General features: G+C 40.5%; 1 protein-coding gene across 1 annotated transcript; it reads right to left on the minus strand.

Annotated features, from left to right (window-relative positions):
• Window positions 1–2,277: 2,277 nt before the first annotated feature.
• On the minus strand, window positions 2,278–19,779 carry LOC112153972 (ubiquitin carboxyl-terminal hydrolase 31). Its single transcript, XM_024284477.2, has 16 exons — window positions 18,144–19,779; window positions 14,323–14,460; window positions 14,095–14,183; window positions 12,108–12,200; window positions 11,841–11,976; window positions 11,310–11,460; window positions 11,030–11,210; window positions 10,832–10,943; window positions 10,653–10,747; window positions 8,605–8,682; window positions 8,364–8,493; window positions 8,155–8,274; window positions 7,856–8,081; window positions 7,621–7,779; window positions 6,410–6,562; window positions 2,278–6,339 (listed from the first exon to the last, which is right to left on the minus strand). Exons 1-16 carry the CDS (start codon window positions 18,678–18,680, stop codon window positions 4,886–4,888), a joined length of 3,852 nt encoding a protein of 1,283 aa, XP_024140245.1. The 5' UTR covers window positions 18,681–19,779; the 3' UTR covers window positions 2,278–4,885.
• Window positions 19,780–20,241: the final 462 nt, after the last annotated feature.

Here is a 20,241-nt window from a genome sequence, read left to right on the forward strand (position 1 = left end):
GAATCTACACTATTTTCTTGTCCAGCTTCCAGAAATTCAGTTGTTCCATAATAATTTCCCCATAAATAAATATTTGAAATGGATATAAATAATTTGAGGCCTAACTTCCATGCAGCAGGCATGTTCATAGTAAATGCATGTGAAGTTGGACTCCATGTTATATGATAGAGTAGGTCTCAAGCTCACTACAACTGAAAGTGTTCCCAAAAAAGACCAAAAAAAGTTTTTTTCTATGATATTTTCTGCAGAGCGGTTGTAGTTCATTAGAAATTAATTTCTTCATAGCTGAGAGCTCTCTGTTTACATGCTCTCCCGCTTGGTTACAGCCCCTCATGCCCCAAACCTAATATTGTCACTGCAATAAAAGCAATATTGATGCAATCCAGCTGCACAGTTTTGAGCCGGATACCAGAAAAACAAAGACATACATAAATATTGTGGAGATAAAATAGACTCACAATAAACTGTGCGTGTGCAATTATTGATTTGTGCTTAATTTGTCGGTTTTCTGTGTTTAATGCTTGATTTGTGTATAATTTTTGATTTGTGTATAATTTTTGATGTGTGTGTGTGTGTAATTCTTGATTTTTAAGTCATACAATACATTTTGTGTATAACTTTGTGTGCTTTGTGTACTTGTACGTCCCACAAATCAAGAATCATGCTCATACAAAACCCCCAATTATGCACAAATCTAGAATTACATACAAAAAAAAGCAAAGTAGTGCACAAATCTAGAATTACGTTCCCGCAAATTCAAAATTTTGCACAAATTTAGAATTACGCACGTATAAATCCAAAGTTACGCACACGCAAATCAAGAATTAGTCATGCGCTATTCCAAAGTTATGCACAAATCGGGCTGAGTCTATTTTCTCTACATAAAATCTAGTCATCTGCAAGTGGATGTATCAGCATGGAGCAGAGCAGGGAACTTGTGTGCTTTTTTCATCTGCATCTTATACACAATAATTTGAATAAATAAATACTCAGAAATGCAATTTTGAGCTTAATTTCCTTAATATACGTCCTCCGTCAAGAGAAAAATGCGATAAAAACATATTAAACAAAAAGCTTCAGGGTCTCAAATGTCCTAGATTCTCACTAACTGCACATTTGAATGAAATATTACAAAGATAATCAGACTGTGGACACTATCTCTTAAAAGCAACACTCCCCTTATAATAAATCTTCATTTTCCGAGATGCTTAACATAAAAATGCAAAACGTCTTCTCAGTAAACAACATCACACCAATAAATGATTGTATCAATGCCCCCCCATGCTGCAGGAATGTTACGTCAGATTAAAATATGTGTTAATAATAATGTGAAGGCACTTATCTACTGACCGTTGCCTGATGACTCTCCCCAACATTCAGGATCAAATTTGGCTCCATGAGAGATCAAAATTAGACTGATCGCCACAATTAGATTCCTCAATGAAGCCAAAGCAAACTAATTCGATAAGTTAGATGCATCGTGATCAGGAGTCAGGAAGGGTAATGTCACAGTTTGTGTGTTAAATCTTGATAAAAGTTGCTGAATTCTCCTCTGAGGTCTTGCTAACGATGCTCTCCTGGAACTGATACAACTGGCAAATGATTATTGATTCCAGCACTAGAGGAGCCTGGCTCATTTACAGAATGATGTTCCAGGTTGCCGTCTGTGAGTTTGCTAATTATGTACGTTGTTAGGAGTGTTTGGTTTTTTCTTTTAAAAATGCTCAGTGGAATGCTGTTTCCTGACAAAACATAAAGCCTTCGTTTTTTTTTTTTTTTTGTTTTTTTTCTCTATCTCGCAAAAGGCACTGCAGGGCCCTCGCATTGAGGGCACTTTTAAAATTTTCATCATTTTTCCGACTGCACAGGGGGTGAGAAAGCGAGAGGGTGAAAATGCAATTCCCAAAACAGATGACTGTTACACAAAATTACAGGAATAGAAAGACAAAGGGGGAACATTAACTCTTAATGCACTCAGCCTTGGGCCAAACTAATAATGCCGCAATTGAATCAGCTCTAAATAAATGATGGTGCTGTAGTTTAATAACACATCATCTCCTTCAGTGACAGCATTGGATTTGACACCGTTATAGATCTTAATCATCCAACAAGTTGAAACTAAAGGGCTTTTGCTGCAAAACAAATTCACTGCTTTATCTTCCTTGCTGGATGTTTCTGGACCCTCTTGAGATTTTCAGGCAAACACCGAGCACCACCAAGTGGACCTGGAGAAAACTGTGCGGCACAGCATGAAAACAAACCACCCGAAAGCCGCCGTAAGTCAACAAAATGTTGCTTTAATGGTGCACTGCATTTGCTCAGGCCTTGAAAAAATAAAAATGAAACACTACATATCAAAATATCCCAGACACATATGGAAAAATGGATGAATAAAAACCCAACAATCTCATGCCTTTTGTATAAATATGTCATTTGTTATTGTATCGTGAGCACCGGAGGAGTCTGTTTGTGATGTGAGCTTCATGTGTTAAGAATAAACCAACAGCATCAACACTGGAGCCACCAGGCACTAAAAATGATGTTATTACAGTTTTTACTGCTATTACTATATGCGCTTCACTGTGGATGCCAAAATAGCAATTTGCTGTTCGGTAATTCCTTCTTGAGCAAAGCGTCTACTCTTCAGCTCCGTTTTTGATTTATAATTATAAATATTATAAATAATTATTAGGGCTGGGTATTGATAATAATTTCCAGAGACGACTTGATTTGATTATGATTTGCATTTAAAATATAATAAAATATATTTATAATAATCTGATACAATTCACAAGCTGTAAAATGTGTTAGTGAAATAATGAGATTGTTAATAGCATACAGTGTTACATGGCTTCTCAAAAGGTGAAGCTTTAACAAAAATGTTCAGGTCATTGTAAACATTATTTTCCTTCTCCTGGAGGGCGTTTCAGTTTGGCCACTAGATGGCGATAGCGCTGTAGCACTACACGTTTTTCAACAGCAAAGACTAAGCAAAAAAGTTTTAAAAACAGTGTTTTAGACCAGAAATGGTTACGTAAAAAAAAAAAATCTTAAAAGATTGAAATTCATGCTTGTGAGTATATAAAACTGCTCATTTAGTTAGCAATGTATGTTTAGGGCGAGCGAGCGTTAGCATTAGCCGTCCTATGGGAAATCCCATTAAATGTTAGCATCAAGCTAACGGACTTTAGCATTACGTGCTTTACATAAATCGATTCAAATAAATTAATAGATATTATCAACCCAGCACTAATAATTACTTCCTTTATCGCGTGGTTTCCCATTTAGCTAATAAATTATTATTTTTTTCTCCATTTATTACAAAAATATATTGGAAAAGACTGAAGATGGCTTTTCTTTTTTTTTTTGAAACAAACAAATCTTCTGTCTTGACAATATATTGATTTTATTTTTCCATCTCTCAAAGCAGATCCAATTCATGAAACATGATACAACTAGAAATTCAAAAATTTAAACTTTTAGTTTGAAACACACAAATGTTCAGTCTAGAAGCTGTAAAAATAAACAAATCAAATCAAGGAAAAATTAGGAAACTTGTTTGTACCGATTTACTTTGAGAGTGAATGAGCATTACCTGTCATTCATACAAAATGGATATTACTTAGGAGAAATGTGCAAATAAAGCTTTAATCAAGGATGTCTTTGCATGCTCTCTGATGCAAGCTTTTGGAGAAAAAAAAATATACATTTACAAATAAATACACATCCAAGAGCAGCACGTCTACATACTCCGAGTGGGCATTCGCAAGAATCTGCTTGCATAGTTAAGTGCATGCATTTAAGCAACTTCTCATGCAACAACCGTCGTATATTCCAGTCGGTGTGAACACACTCTCCAGTTAAACATGTGCACAAGCTGTGGTGCCACGTGGGATACTCGAACGCACCACGGCAGCTGTATGTCACAGGAAGTGGCGTTCAGGCGGAGGCCTCCCCGCTCCCTCTGAACGCGAACATCGTCATGTCAGGCATGAGGTGGTTTGTTTGTATGCGTTAACCCTGTGTTCATCTGGAAGGAATGTCTGGAGACCTGCGGCAGTCTGGAGAGGTCGATGTCCCCGTGACGGGCACGGGGGCGGTGGCATCAGCAGATGGGAGGAACATGTCGATGTGAAGAAGTTGGAGGCTAATATAGGTAAGTAAAACATCGAGAGCTGCTTTAAAATCGTCACATTTTCTATCTTTTTGACTCAGAAAAAATAAATAATCTTAAAGGCTGTTGCAGTTACTATACCAAAGAGCATATGTAAACAATACTTTGGGTTAAATAGGCTTTACGTGTGTTTTTACTTGAAAATTCAGCTTTTAAGTGCTTAATAAATATTAAAATTCAATTACAAATTTACTGACACCTGGAGTTATACAATTTAGATTAAATATTTCTTATGATTATCTGAGGCACTGCTGTTTGTTGTTGATGTATGGCTCTTTGAACTGAAGAAGAGCAGTCACTATAGTGGATTTTTCCAAAATAATTCATAAATGTCCTTTGGTGACTAAGCTGTCCGCATTTGATGGATTTCAAAAGTTTCTCTCCTCCCCGACATCTACTTTCCATCTTGTGCAAATCCTCTTTTATATTCGGTCCTTTCCCCAACGTCGCTACAGACAGAATAATGTCGATACAAGACCATGCTTATTTACAGTGTACGGTATAATATTCTTTGAAATCAATGCTATCCATACAAAGTGCTTTGTTAAAATCCATTCCTAAATAGCTATTTAACAACGTGAGCGTCCAAATATGGCAGCTGGATTCAGCTACAGGTGTTATAAAGGTGTTAATCAGACACTTCATGATGTTAAGAATACATAAAAAACACCTCAAAGCTGCACTAGAAAGATTGTTTTTTTGAAGGTAATATCACTTGGATTTCTGGCTAGTTTGTGTAGAACTGATGGGAATCTTCCTGGACGGGGGTTTTTTAGCAGGCTCCTTCTTGGAAGGGTCCTTCGAAACCCCGGAGGGTTGAGTCCCGGGGAGCTTGGCTTTAGTGGAGGACAGCAGTGAGTGTTTAGCTGCAGCGGATGCTTTCGTAGGCTCTTTTTCTTTGGTTGTAGTTACATTATTCTGAGATTCCGAAACCACGTTCTGGGCTTTTTTGCTCCCTTCTCTTGATCCGTCCCCGCCACAATCCTCTGGGATGCTTTTAGTCTCTCCCACCCCGGCTTTCCCACTCTCACCTGCTTTACGGGTGTCCTTCGGCCTCAGAGCGGTTTTAAAGAAGTGCAAGCCTTTGTCCTCTGTCCTGCTGTTCCCCCGCGGCGACTTCGACTGAGGAGCTGCACTTGGAGTTGAGAGGCCTACATTTGGAGATCGGAGGCTCGCCATCGAAGAGCTGCTGCTGGAGGTCTTATCCTCCACGCCCCTGCCCAGACGTCCCTCTGCTCTTGCGGTTGAACTCCCCCGGGCAGGAGGACCTCCGTGGCTAACTTTCCTCTCAGACGCCGCGTTCACCCGCGAGTTTTCCCGGCTCGCGCTCCTTTCTGCCGCTCTAGTCCTTCCTGAAGAGCTTTTCTCGCCTCCCTCCCGAGGCGACGGCCTCCTCTGCGAGCTCTGAGGTGCAGTGGAACTGCTCTTCCTCTGCTGCGAATCGGGATGTGAGCCTTCAGTTTGGGGGGACCCTTTCCGGGAGGGGGTCGCTGCTCTTGAGGAACCACCCTTGCTCGTCTTTAGTGGTCCATCACTTTTGGAATTGGAGGCAGCCGCTGCAGCCTTGGACTGTGTTCGAGATTTATCAATGGCTGGGGAGGCGGGAGAGAGTGAACTGGAAGATGTAGAGGAGGGGGCAGTCCGCTTTTTAGGGCTCCTGTCACTCTCTGACCCGACCTTGGCTGAGGTCCTTTTAACACCAGAACCATCTGCGCTCCCGTTTCTTTGTCTGGACTCTTTTGGAGAGACTCTGTGCTGTTCAGTAGCTGCGACTACGTTGTTGTTTTCACCTGACGAGATGGCATTCCTCTGCTCCGCCTGCGTCATGGCCTTGACGTGCACCTGCTCTATGAGCCTCTTTCTCCCTGCATTACTGTCCAGCGCGGATTTGCCCTCTGACAGCTTGTCTAGTTTAGACGAGTTTGCGAAATACGTCGGGGACAGCTGAGTATCGGCGACCTCTCCGATTCTCTCCAGCGTCGGAGACGAGGAGTGGGACTCCACTGAGAAGCGTGAGGGAGAGTTGGAGCGAAGCTGAAGCTTAGCAGAGTGGGACCAGGATGGTTTTGTGCCATTTTCACTCAGCGCCAGCGGACTGGCGATTGAAGATCTCGACGAGAACGTTGGTCTCTGTATGCCTCTTACCGCTGGTCGGGTCGATAGGCCTGCATGTTTGAAATCTTTTTAGTACAAGATCATTCTATGATAAAAAGATAATTAAAACAAAAGTTTTACCGTCATCTTCACTTCGTTCACCAGCAAACTCAGCAGACTCTGAGAGGGAGGCCAGCGAGGTGCGTCTAGAAGAACCAGACGACGCCTGGCTGGGTGGACGGCTTCCCATCAGACGACTTATCCAGTGTTCACATAACGAAGAGCTGGTGGAGCCTAAACAGCAAGAAATAAATCTGATTTTGTCCATCCTTGTCATGGGAGGGATCACACATCAATGGAGGGTTGGGTCATCTGGACCCCAAAGAGAGCAGAAATAGGGTATTGATAATGATTTCCAGAAACAGTTCAATTCGATTCATAAGAACCTAAATCAATTTGATTCCGAATTTTTTTTTTAGATTCTTTCGATCTTCTCAGTTCGATTCATTTTGAGTATACACATTTATTTGTTTAGAAATATATTAAAAATCTACTTAAGGTTCTGAATATATTTATATTAATCTAATACAGTTCACATACTGTAAAATAATGAGATTGTTAATATCATATATAGGAGAAACTCCAACAAAAATGTTCAGATCATAACATTGTAAACATTCTCCTGGAGGGCATTTCAGTTTGGCCACTAGGTGGCGATCACGCTATAGCATTACACTTTTTTCAAGAGCAAAGAGTGAGGCAAAAAAAAGTGTTTTAGACCACAAATGGTTACTTAAAAAAAACATTTTCTTTGATGAGTTTGGAAAATTCATGCCTGTGAGTTTATAAAGCTGCTAATTTAGTCAGCAATGTATGCTTACGTCGACCTAGCGATAGCATTAGCCGTCTTATGGGAAATCCCATTAAACGTTAGCATCAAGCTAGCAGACTTTAGCCATGTGCTAGATGGATTTCTACTTTTATGGATTGATTATTGATCTATTAGGCTTAAATTGATTCAAATCGATTATTTAATTTTATCAACACTGCTTAAAAAACAAAACCTAAATTATTGATTAATTCAAGGATTTGTTGTTCTTTAAAAACATGTAAAAAGGCAAGCATCTAAATAGTTTAAAATCCTTTTTCACCATCCGGTAAAAACAGGATTTTGTTGTAAGCGCTTAAAAAACAATTTTCCTTCTCACATGAGCAGAAAAAAATCATAAATAAAAATATAATTCAGTAGATCAACCAGTTAATAGCACATTATGAATTTGGAATGCACGACTTCCCCTCCTGCACAGTCAGTTTGGAGATATTTTGCACATGCTGAAATTGCTATAAATTACCTCCTACAGAGCTGTTGGCAGACCAGGATGGGATTGTTGCTCGTCTCTGATAAAACAGGATGTAAGCAGTCTGCTTGCAGACCTCGTCTTCCGATAAGGAATGAACATCGCTGTCATCAAAGCAGTACCACTGTCCGTCGATGGAGTTCTTGCAGAAAGCTGCGAGCAGAGCAGAGCGTTACCTCCTCCGTAAGAGAACGGCCCTTAAAACGCCTCCCTGGTCGTGCTGTCTTGCCTGTGTAATGGCCCCCTTGCATGGTCCCATGATGGTTACACACTGCATACAGGTCGTAAAGATAGTCCTCCGGATCGCGGCCCATCCCGTAGGGCCGTCTCCATGGCGACCAGTGAGAGGGAAGGCTCCAGCTGCTCTGGCTTCGCTTCACTATATGAGGCGCCATGTCCATCCCCGTGAGCGGGAACTTCACCGTGTTCTGCATCTTCATGCGCCGATCTCCATCCTGAAGTCACATATTTAGGATATTTAGACACTAAAGACAATAAAAGGTTGGGAAATTCACAAAAGTTGAGGACCTGTCTGAAGCGTTTCAGGTGCAGAATAAGAATGTCCGGCAGAGTCCAGAGGCTGAGTTTGATGCTGCCCTGCTGAAGCTGCTTACAGTGCGGGCATCGCCACGCATCGTCGGGGGCCAGCTGTAGGCACATTTGCACACTTGTGATTATTAAGGGACGTTCTCTTCACGCCCGACTTGCAGCCCAAATGACACGAGTTTTCCGCCCACCTGCTCCTCTTTGGTGTAGAGTTGAAAGCATTGGGCAAGGGAACAACTCTGAGGCTGCAGATGCTGCTCCTTCACTTGCCGAACGCTCTCGGCGTCAGGGATGTACTCATCCTCGGTTCTTTTGAACAGACTGGGGGTGTAACATCACACAGATTAGGTGCTGCCGTGAGTCTGATGGGAGAACGAACACCTTGCCCATCTGCCACGAACTTAATTAGGAGTGTCTGAGTCTTTCACTTACTAGTCTTTCGTCTCCTTGTCCCATTCAACTACAATTTTCACATGAGGAGGACCGCCGGTGCCACAGGACTTATACGCCCTGTTAAAATGAAAAACATCCATTTTAGTTTCCAGGACTTAAAATGAGACAAATTAAGGCAGATATTAATATGGAGAAGTTATGGCTAACCTAAAAGGCTAATAATGTATCATAAAATATATATTTGGTTTTAAAAAAGGTTATTAAAGTCCATCTATAACAATTTTTTAATAAACGTTTCAGTTTTTAACTAAAATCACACAGCCTAAATGTATTAAAAAGGAATATTTCATGTTTTTCTGAATCCTCTACATGGGCGTGGCCGCTGGTGCTGAACTGAGGAGCCCCGCCCTAGATCCCCGTATTATGTTGATGTGTAAAATTAATTTTTGAAACAATGGGATTGTTAACAGCAAACAGTGTTAAATGGTTTCTGAAAAGCAAAAGCTTTAACAAAAATGTTCAGATCATTAACATTGTAAACATTGTTCTGCCTCTCCTGAAAGACGTTTCGATTTGGCCACTAGGTGGCGATCGCGCTACAGCATTACACTTTTTTCAAGATGATTAAGCAAAAAATGAGCAAAAAAGAGTGTTTTAGGAAACAAATCATTACTTTAAAAATGATTTTGGAAAAGTCATGCCTGTGGAGTCTATAAAGCTGTTCATTTAATCAGCAGTATATGTTTATGTCGTCCAAGCATTAGCATATACTGTCCTATGGGAAATCCCATTAAATGTTAGCATCAAGCTAGCAGACTTTAGCTATGTGCTAGATGGATTTCTACTTTCATGGATCAATTATTGCGACTATTGTTTGATTGACAGTGGTTTAAAAGGAGAAACACTCAAAAATGCAATGAGGAAGAATTGTCTTATTACATGTCAAAAAAAAAACAACATGATTTTGAACATTGTGTTTTTGGTGTTTTTAACATGTTCTAGTGGTATTTTCCTATGGATATAAAGAAAATTATGCTTAAAATTGAATTATATTTTTCTTCCTATTCAAATCTTTATGAAACTGGAGATTTACTGTGCAGGCCACAAGCTCTCTTATCCGAACCATTCTGATGCATGTGCTTGTAGACGACTAGATTCATGTTTGTCTTCATTTTCCTCATCTGAGCTGGTATCTGGCTCAAAACTGTGCGGCTAGATAGCTCCCATATTGCTCACTATTTGTGTTGCACCGGTAACGTTACTTTGGGGATGTGAGGAGCTGCAGGCTAGCCAGAGAGCATGAAAAGTTTACACGCTCTATTTTTGACAACAACATTTTGTTAATTGTGGTGTCACACCTAATCATTTCTATAGTAACTTAACAGTGGTTAGGCTAGAAGGAAAACCAAACTCCATTCTACCCAGATGTGGCACCAGCTTGCAAAGAAATGCTGTTTATTTCTTGATCTCTTGTTATGCCGGTTTTACGTTTCCTTTGCTCCCCCCCCCAGTGGCGGCATTGTGCATTGCGGCTATTTCTTTAAATAACCATAATTCGCCACAAGAATTGGCTACAAACTTGCTTTTTTTCCCCCAACATCCTTAAACATTTTTCTTTTCATGACTGGACAGTCTATGACCTTTTTTTTTTATCTTTTTTCACTTTTAAAATCGTTCAAAACATGATCAGAGTTGGTCTTTAACAATAAAAATATATGTTTGATCCTTCTGCAAAAGTTAACTTTTAGAGAAAAAGCAAGCAGTGTATTCAGCTAGGAATGATTTCAAAAGTTATTATTTTCTTTTTTTTTCAACTATGCAAGTTCAAATTTCATTTTTTGGTCTTATTACTTTCATCTCAGAAATCCATGCAGCGACCACAGAGGTCAATGTCTTCTTACTGGAAAAATCCATAAAAACCTAGATAAGCCATTACACCTCCCTGGAGGTGTTCTAACATCAATACTTCTAAAGACATACCTTTGCACCCTAATCTGCACTAAGTGAATTGAACTCACAGCAAGAGCTCGATAATCACGTTTGCAGTGAAGCAACGCTGCCCTCTTGTGGTGATGTGTGGGAATTACCTCTCCACAGAGGGATGGCAGAGCGGCTGCTCCTCCTGAGGGAGCAGATATGTGATCCCAACCACTCCCACCACACGCAGAGTGAAGGGCCCCACCTGCAGGCCGTCAACAAGAAGACACTTTAAACAAACAAAACGTCAATTTATAAAAAATCTGGGGTTTTAGAATATACGAAGAACCTGCACAAAAGCTCCAGGCCGTAAAAGATGCTTCATTTTCTCAAGGATCTCTTTCTGGAGTGTATCCCATGCCACCGTCCGCTCCAAATAGAGAATAAACGGGTTCCCAAATCTGAAAGAATTGCAAAAAATGGAAGTAAAATAGAAGGAAACATTTTTGGAGATTGAGACTCTTGAAGGCGTTCAGTGCGGTGATACCTGCGGCCCTGCTGTCCCGCGCAGGCTCTGTTGCACACCAGCAGCACGATCTTCTCAGCCTGCCCGCTGTTCTTGTTTGGGCTCGGCGGCGGCGTGGTGGGCTCTTGTATCTGTGTGGACATCCTGGTGATGTCCGTGCCGTACTTCAAGTTGTTCTGATTGAGATTGACGTGTGGGCTCCCTAAAAACAAACAAAAAGAGGTAACATTTTCCAAAAATGACTTGAATCCAATCTGGAATTTCAGATGAACTGTGTTTGAGGATAAACAGGAGGCTGTACCGCTTCGCTTGGAACGGATCTGTTCGGGTCTGAAGAGCTCGGGGGTTTCAAACGCAAAGATGGAGTCGCCCTCCTGAATGATCTCGAGGTCTTCGTCGTCGTCACAGAAGGAGCGATGGAAGCCGTCAGAGTACATTTCAGTCAGAACAATCTGCACAGAGACAAAGACACTGTGTGCTGCTGAGTATTTAAATCCATCATGCACAAAAAGAAGTGAATGTAACACATAAACAAAAGGGGTTACAGTTGTCCATTGCTGAATTTTGAGACCAAATGTCATATTTTAGTTTTAAACAATAATTTGTGCCATATCATTCATCCAATATTAGTGGAGTTTCTCTGCATGGATTTTTTGCTGGCACCTAAAAGAGCTTAAACCAGCTTTGAATTTATCTTCTGTTCTAACACTGTTCCCAAATATAGATTTAGAGAGTTATGTTTTTCCCAAAACACTGAATTGCGTCAAAATTGTTGTGTTTTAAATCAATTTGAAGAAGCAAACTGAAAGGAGGTTTTTAAAGGAGGTCGCACCTGTTGGGCAGGGATTTTGGTCTCTTGGGCCACAGCTTGTCTTAACCTGGAAACGGTGCCAGAGAGAGGCACGGCCACGCCCACTCTCATGCAGTGAGAGCACTTCCCCTGGTACACCACTGTCACATACAGAGGCCTGCAAACATAAAACAGACCAGAATCAGTCGGCTGCTTCAAAGGCAGACGGGATCTTCTAATTTTAGGGTTCCACCTGGTTCGGATGGAGTCTTAACCTCTGGGTTCAGATGGGATGTTGTGCTAGCTTACCGTGTGTGAGGTACTGGGATTGGCAGTGAGATGCAGAGGAAAGGATCAAAGGTGTTGCTCTGTTTCTGGCAGTGAGGGCAGGTCAGCGAGGACCTAATCGAGACAGGTGGAACAATTATTAGTCACTTTCCTGATCTAAAATCCTTAAATAAGAGGCACTTTTTCAAGCAATTGTTGTCTTTATCTTAACTTTTTTTTTAGGCTTAAAGCAAAAATGCACCTGGTTGCACTAAGATCCATTTGAAGATGTTTACTGCTACAATCAAATATGAAGATAAAACACCAAACTAATCAAATTTATGCCCATATTAGAAGAAAAGGGAAATAAATGTTCATAAAAACAAATAGACAGTCACTGAATTCTTAATGTTTCTTTTCTTTTTAAAGGTTAAAGAAATACATTTAAATGTCACATCACCTCAAATAAACACAATTTATTGATTATGCAATCAACTTTATGATAAATATGACATAAAATTAGTTTTAGTTAAAGGGTAACACAAGAGGACAGTTGGAGGCAGACTCCACTCTCAGCCCAGATTTGAAGAACACAATAAAAAGGGGGGCGGGCTAAGCGGGGGAGGGGTGGTTTGAATTTGTGATTGACAGTGAGGTTAGCTTAAGGTAACTCTATGCAGAAATAAGACATCTCCACGCATGTATCAAACATTCCTCGCAGACAATTTTGACCCCAGTGAGCGCTTTCTGCTTCTGCTCGTGCTGAATCCTCCCGCGAGCAGAAAAAGTCATCAGGAGCGAGATTGTCCACTTCCGCGCTACATTTTGTCTTGTGCGCTCGCGGGGCTCTGGCTCTGACTTTTGACAATTGGGGGCGGAGACAGACGCCACAGTTGAGTATTTTTCTCCTCCATCTTCTCCTAAGGCAGACGCCTGGTCAAGATTGAAGGGAATCCGTGTCTGAGTGGTAAAATGATGCTAGCATCATAAGCTAATAAGGGCTAGTGCTGCCACAAATGATTTTAATAGTCGACTAATCACCAATTATTTTTTTCCGATTAGTCGACTAATCGGGTCATGCGCAAACTGGATGTAAAGCACAGATCTTAACCATCATTAGCTTAACTAAAAACTAGACATATATCATTGCCTGTGATAATGCTAGTGTGAATGCTGTAAGCTGAATTTGGCCGCTGAAGATGCTAGTGATGATAGCCGAAAATGCTGAAACTGATTGCTAGCTAAAATATTAGTCAAATGCCAAAATAGCCTAAAAAACTGAGAAAAGCCTAAGTAAGCCAAAAAAGCTAGCATGTAGCTGAAATATTAGCTAAACTACAAAATAGTCTAAAAACAGAAAAAAAACTGAATTAGCCAAAACAGCTAGCATGTAACTGAAATAATAGCTAAACTCCAAAATAGCCAAAAAAAACAGAATCTTAAATTGCCAGAATAGCTAGCATGTAGCTAAAATATTAGCTTATGTCCAAATTATCCTAATAAATGCCAAAATAGTCCAAAAAGCTAGCATAATGCCATTATAACTTTCAATTTGACTACAATCTGACTCCATATAATATAAAGTAACGACTAATCGACTATTTTATTAGCCTATTTTAATAGTTGATTAGTCGTTGAATAGTCGACTAATTGTGGCAGCCCTAATAAGGGCTAACGGATTACGCAATCAATCCCAAGTGAAACATTCTTTGTAAATTCTATTACAGGGATGGAGTTTGGTGAATTCAATGCCAAATGCATTGAACCACTGTTGCCTAACTTCCAAGTCCATCGGAGAGTTGAGCAAGTCAGTAGATTTTTGATGACCGAAGGCAATACACCTACGAGCCAAGCTAAAGCTATCACGATAAAGACCGACTGTAACAGAGTCAAAGATGGGCGATGATTTAACCATAATTATATGGTTTATTTATTTGTAGAAAAGAAAAAAGTTCATTTACTTTGAGTCTTTCTGTCAATACTCTCGCTCTTTGATGGTTTTTTTCTGTGAATGAAAGGAGGATTTCACCTGTATTGTGCCTGAAACAGCTCCTGTACAAAAGATCCAGGTGCTGGGAGTGGAGATCCTTCAGGGACAGCTTCTTCTTCTACTGGAGGCTGAACACAAACATTAACTGACACTAAATTTACATTGTAATTCAGCTAAAATAAAATGGAATAAAATGCCCTGAAATGTTGTTTGTAATATTGAATTTGGTTGATAAGTATTTCTTTAATCAAACTCTTGGATGTTTACCTTTCTGGGCGGTCTGCTGTCAGGATGGACGATTTGGTTGAGGTCTTCATGGACTCTGTCGAGTAACCAGAGGAGGAACTCCTGGGCATCGTGTTGGGAATTTCCCCTAAACTGAAGGGCGCTCTTGGACACCACGTTCTGCAAAATCCATACATGAGGCTCTTGTGACAATGTTGGATTATTCAGCTAACTGGAATAAACTTAAGGGCAATCATGATGTTATCAAAAGGTCTTTAATCTTGAGGTGGAGAGTGTGCACTAAACAGAGGATAAAAGCAGAGAAGTCCCTTCCACTCATAATGGTCATTAAATGTTAGACGATGGAGGACTTGGCAACTTCCTCCTTCCACAAATGCAGCATCAGCACCGAGCCAGCCTCGATTCTGTGGCCGCTCTGTCTCAAAGTAATGCTTTGTGGATGAAAGTAAAATGTGTGCAGGATGCATCTGTTTTAGATTTGAAAGGTTCTTTTATCATCTTAGAGGAGTGGTAGCTTCTTGACAAACGGGATTTTGCACAATCAAGCAACATTTTGTCTGAACAAAAGACATTTTGGATAAACCCGCTGCACAAGAATTCAGCTATTTTAGGAATAAAGAGGATCCATTTTCGGGAGAATAAGGACACAGATCATGCATCCATTATCTTGGTGTGTAGGAACCACAAGGCATAAAGATGCATTTTAGGAGAATCAGCATTATGATACGATTTTAAGAAAGAAAAAACAATATTGTAAGAAAATTGTACTAAAAGTCCTGAATTAGCTGGATTTCTTCTACTATTGTAATAAGAGTTTCTGAATCTGTGGCGGTTTGTATGGATTATTCTCTTTAAGCATTCTGTTCTCCTAAAAACCTGCTCATGAAAGAGATGGAATTCTGAGGCTCGGTGGATGAGTGTCCTCTGTTGTTAGCACAGATGGTTCTCTAATGATCTTTAAGTGCTCTCTGTTTAGGCTCAGAATCATTAATGGGAAAATGTGCAGTTCCATTTGCATGCTCAGCCGTAATACGGCTGGATTTTGCATAAACTCATTAATTTCTTTTCAGAAATGTGCCAATTAGAGAAAAAAATGCTACTTTTGATGGTTGGTTTTAGCCACAAACTGGAAAAAAAATAACTTTTAATATAAATCAGACACTATTATACATGTGTAGCATTTTTGCATAAACTTTGCTTCTCTTTCAAACTATTTTGCATCTCTGAGACTAATGGAAGATCAAGTCTGACTGTACTGAGGTAAGCTAAAAAGAGAAAAACGTGGTCAGAAATAGAAACACAGCCATGAACAAAGATGATGTTTGGTCTCTTTACTTTGTACAGAAAAACATTTTTGACTGTGACAGTCTTTCAAGCTGAAACAATAGACAAATATAGAACAAGTTTCTTTAATAGATGCAAAGTCAGCAGGAATAAACATTTTTTAAGGTCTTTTCAATCCGTTTAAGTCATCATTTATAGCCAAGATTAATTCAAAATTAAATATTTAGAGACATTTTAACTGGGGCGCAGGTTCAAATCCCGTTTTGCGAATTTCCATGTCCTGCATGTGCAGATGTGGGATTTCTCCGGGCACTTTGACTTCCTCCCACAGTCCAAAAACATGCTTCACCGGTTAATTTATGGATATTTGTACTAGAAAGCTAAGAATTTAAGACTAGAGACACAACTTTTTGCTAAGAATGTCATGATTAATTGTCCTAATCGATTAATATTCCTATAAATATATCGATCCGTCTGAGGCAAATAGTTCAAATCAAATCGACCTATTATAAAATTGTTGATTATATAATTATTGGAAAATACCATGTGGATTAAGACACAACATGTTTATTTTACCATAATACAAAAACAATCACTGTTGTGCTGGCAGCAAAAAATGATCAAGTCATCATTACAGTCGAGTGTGTGGAAACACTATAAATTTAGTGACCATACAGTGTGGTATCATGTTCTGTTTGTATTACTTTGATGTGTAAAAACAACAGTAGCCTGAACTTTATGAAACTAAAATGTGAATGGATTTGACATTAATTCTTGTTTACTTGTTTGTTTGTTCACATATTTAATTTATGCTTGATAGTATTGCAAGAAATACAAGGAATTTGGAAAACTTCACCTCATTTAGTACCAGCTACTTGCAGACTCATATATTGTAAACATAGTGATAACTGTGCAAAAAGTTTTTTTTACCCATTTTAAAGACCTACTCCGATGAAAATTGTGTTTTTGGTGTTTTTTTTTAACATGTTTTTGTAGCATTTTCTCATGTATAAAGAATAAAGAAAATTAGGATTAAAACTGCTTTTCTGAGTATTTTTATTCAAATTATGATTAATCAGAAGCAGATGAAAAAAATGCAGTTTAAAAAAAGCTTGTATTTTTGAGGAATAAACTGAAAGTCTCCTTGCTCCTCTCAATTCTGATTCATCCACAGACCATTGAGAACTGGACCGAGCAATCCATCCCTCCTCGTGTTTCAAACAGGAAGTGTCCACTAGCTCCAAGAAGCCAAAATTCCATAGACTTATATTGAGAAATAAATTCATTCTATTAGTTAAAAATGACCATCTTCTTGCTAATCCATATTTTTCATTATATTTTTTTTTCTTTATTGCAAGTTATTCAAGTTATAAACTTACCAATCAGATGCCTTAGCAAAAGCATGTGGTGCCCGCTGGCCCCAAATCAACGTCGTACAAGCTCACTCATGATTGGCGACAGTAGTTGCCATAGTAACGTTAACTCAGACCGACTTGGACTTAACGCTGTCACCTGCCTCCACAATGGCCCTGTCCATACTGAAGAAATATGGAGACTAAATTAGCTTCATTTAGCTGGAGCTGGAAGTAAGGCATTTTCTATGGGTGATGTCACACTTGCTCAATCCAGTTCTCATATACAGTCAATGATGCAGACAAATAAATCCATTAACGTTTTCAATTCCCTCATTTGAGCTGGCTCAAAACTGTACAGCTAGCTAGCTCAGATATTGCTCACCTTTTTTGTTACACTGGTAATGTTAGCTTGGGTTGTGAGGGGCTGTAAGCTAGTGGGAGACAGTGTAAACATGGGATATGTCCGAATTCCCACCCTGATCCCTTACTAATAAAAAGCAACATAATGCTGGACTATACAGTGCCCTGGATTCTAATGGTAACACGGACATGATGCTCACCACTTTTCTTTCGTTTTTCTAAACACCGGATATGACATCACCAATTTCACTAAGTGAAAATCGAATAAATACGAACATTTCAAATCGTTTATTTGTGACTCCACTGTGTTCTGATGGTGAAAATGTGGATGGTTTATTCAAATATTACATTTGAACACATTTCTTTTGTTAGAAATTGTTCGACCGCAGTGCATTGTGGTCTATATTCGCTAATCTAGTGAGCATCAATGCATGCTAGCAAGACTTCTGGGAAATTTTTTGGATTTTGGAATTAGTAGAGTCGGACAGCACTAGAAAATGCCGAACGCACTATATAGTGATTGGGGGGGGGGGATTCAGACACGGCCTTAATTTCCTGCAAAAGCTGATCAAACACAATGCATTGTGGTCTATAATTGATAATGCGCACTAGTTTTTCGCAAAGACTTCTGGGAAATTTTGAGTGTACTCGATTTTGGAATTGTAGATTCGGACAGCACTACAAAATGGCAAACACGCTAGTAGGGAACGAATTCGGACATAGCCAAAGAGATGACGGGATGTCAGTGCAGGCTTACTTCCGCATACACAGCCCCGCCCACAACTCAGAGATGACTCCTGCTGCTCTGCAGAAACTATGTCCTAAAACATGGGACCAGCCTACCTTGAAGTCCCTGCTGTGCTGAGGCGTGTACTCAAAGGTCCACAGAGCCCGAACCAGCCCGGACAGCTGCTCGGTCACCTCCCCCGTCTCCTGCTGCAGGCTGCTCCCCTTCTTCTGCACCAGAACCCCGTTGGATTTGGGCTTCTCCCCGCCGCTGCTCGCCTCTCCCCCCTTGAACTGCTCCAGAGCCAGGTACTCTGCGAACAGCTCCGTGTTGCTCAGGCACTGTAAGATAGCGTTCATGAAGCAGGTGTTCCCGTGGTTCTTCAGTCCCGCCACTCCCGGCACTTTGTCCCCGAAGGGGAAGCCCCCGCAGTCGCTGTCATCGGACGGGACCGAGCCCCCCGTGGTGCTCTGGATCAGCGCTGCGTCGTCCTTCTCGTCCTCGGTGGTCTGCTCCTCGCTGCCGATGTGAGACAGAGTGGACAGGGTCCGGAGGACTCTGTTCATGAAGCTCCCCACGGAGCGCACCGAGCTCCTCCGGAACAGCTTCTTGCTGAACGATTTCTTCTCCTTGTTACTGACAACTTTCGACATGATGCCCCCTTTTATTATTATTTAAATCTCAATTCCAAAAAGGGCCTCCCCTGTTCCTCACATCTTTACATAAATATGTGTTTCATCATTTATAGATTCGCTTCAGAAACAGTCACTCGTATTCCTGCGATGTATAATGTTATCAATCTCCATGAAAGGGCGCGCGGAGGGTTTCCGTCACGAACGCACGCGCTCGTCCCGCACCATACCGCAGCCATCATCCCGTCTAGGTGTCGGTGAGGCGACGACCCCTCCGCGGAGTCATTGTTCGGGCGCAGGAATCAGTCAAATCAGCCCGTTAACAATCAGCACAATTCCTCATCATTTATTAAACAAACCGCACCCTCTTATCGCTCCTTCGAGTGTTCATTTTGGGGGCTGCTGGGAAAAAAAACGAGGCATTTCCCCGGTGGTTGTTTTCCTAATTTACGAACTCCGCCGCTCCCCCCGTCTGCCCGCTGAGAGTCATCGCTGGTCGGGGGCCGGAGACCCTCCCCCCGTCCCCCGGTTAAAAGTTCCCTCTCCTCCCGGCGCTTGTCACAGCCTCCGCGCCGCTTATTTCCGCCTCCGGGAGGGCTTTCATGACCAGGCCGCTTCTGCCGTCTCCATCATCAGGCGCAGACGGCGATACTGCGGGCGGGCAGGGCGGCGACGGCTGACGTCAGGCCCAAACACTGGTCCATGCTGGAGGAGAGCAGGTAGAGGATGCTGCCGCTCCATCCCCGGACAGCACGGGGGATATGCGTCCACAGACCATGAGGATCAACGCAAAACAAAACATTTATAGGAAAAAAAAAAAAAACATGTGTGATCACTTTAACACGGTGCAGCCTCAATCTAAAGTCCCGCCCATTAATATTAGTGTTATAAAACTGCACATAAACTGGAAAATATGAGACAGAGGTTGTTATAAATTCCATTTAGTTTCAGTTTTGCATAGCAGTGCAGGGATGCATAACTAATTTTAATGATATACCAGTTTATAACACTTAAATATGCATTAGAACATAAGGTACCAGAGCACTGTGTCCAGCAGGAGTCATGATACACAACCTGGTAGGAAAAAACCTCAAGATTGTCTCTAAAAACACTTCATCTCTGCACTAATTAAATTAAATTTAGATTAATTAAAGAAAATAGTATAATACATCGAATAAGACCTTTTAAAAGCACATGATGGTAGTTTATTTATGTAAATAATTACAGAGCCACACACAAAAAAGGAATCTGCAAAATAAAGCAAAAAAGATCAAATCTTGAAAGTGATTTTTTTTTATTTGCCAACAAAATTTAAAAAGTTTGACCAGGAATAAACTTCTGCATCTTTTTTATCCAATTTGAAAACTTCAAAACATTGAATTGATTTAAAAAGATGCTTGAGAAACATGTGTCATTCATAAATAAGCATTTTTACACAACTATAAAATAAATCTGTAAATTAAAACAGTGAAAGAAAATATGAAAGGGAGCAGAATGAAGATAAACAGAGAGTGTAATAAATTGTTTAGTTTTAGTTCACTTAATATGGATCAGACCGGATTGTCATGCAGTTGTTGTGTAC

Source organism: Oryzias melastigma, linkage group LG19 (genome assembly GCF_002922805.2).
Source record: "Oryzias melastigma strain HK-1 linkage group LG19, ASM292280v2, whole genome shotgun sequence".
NCBI lineage: Eukaryota > Metazoa > Chordata > Actinopteri > Beloniformes > Adrianichthyidae > Oryzias > Oryzias melastigma.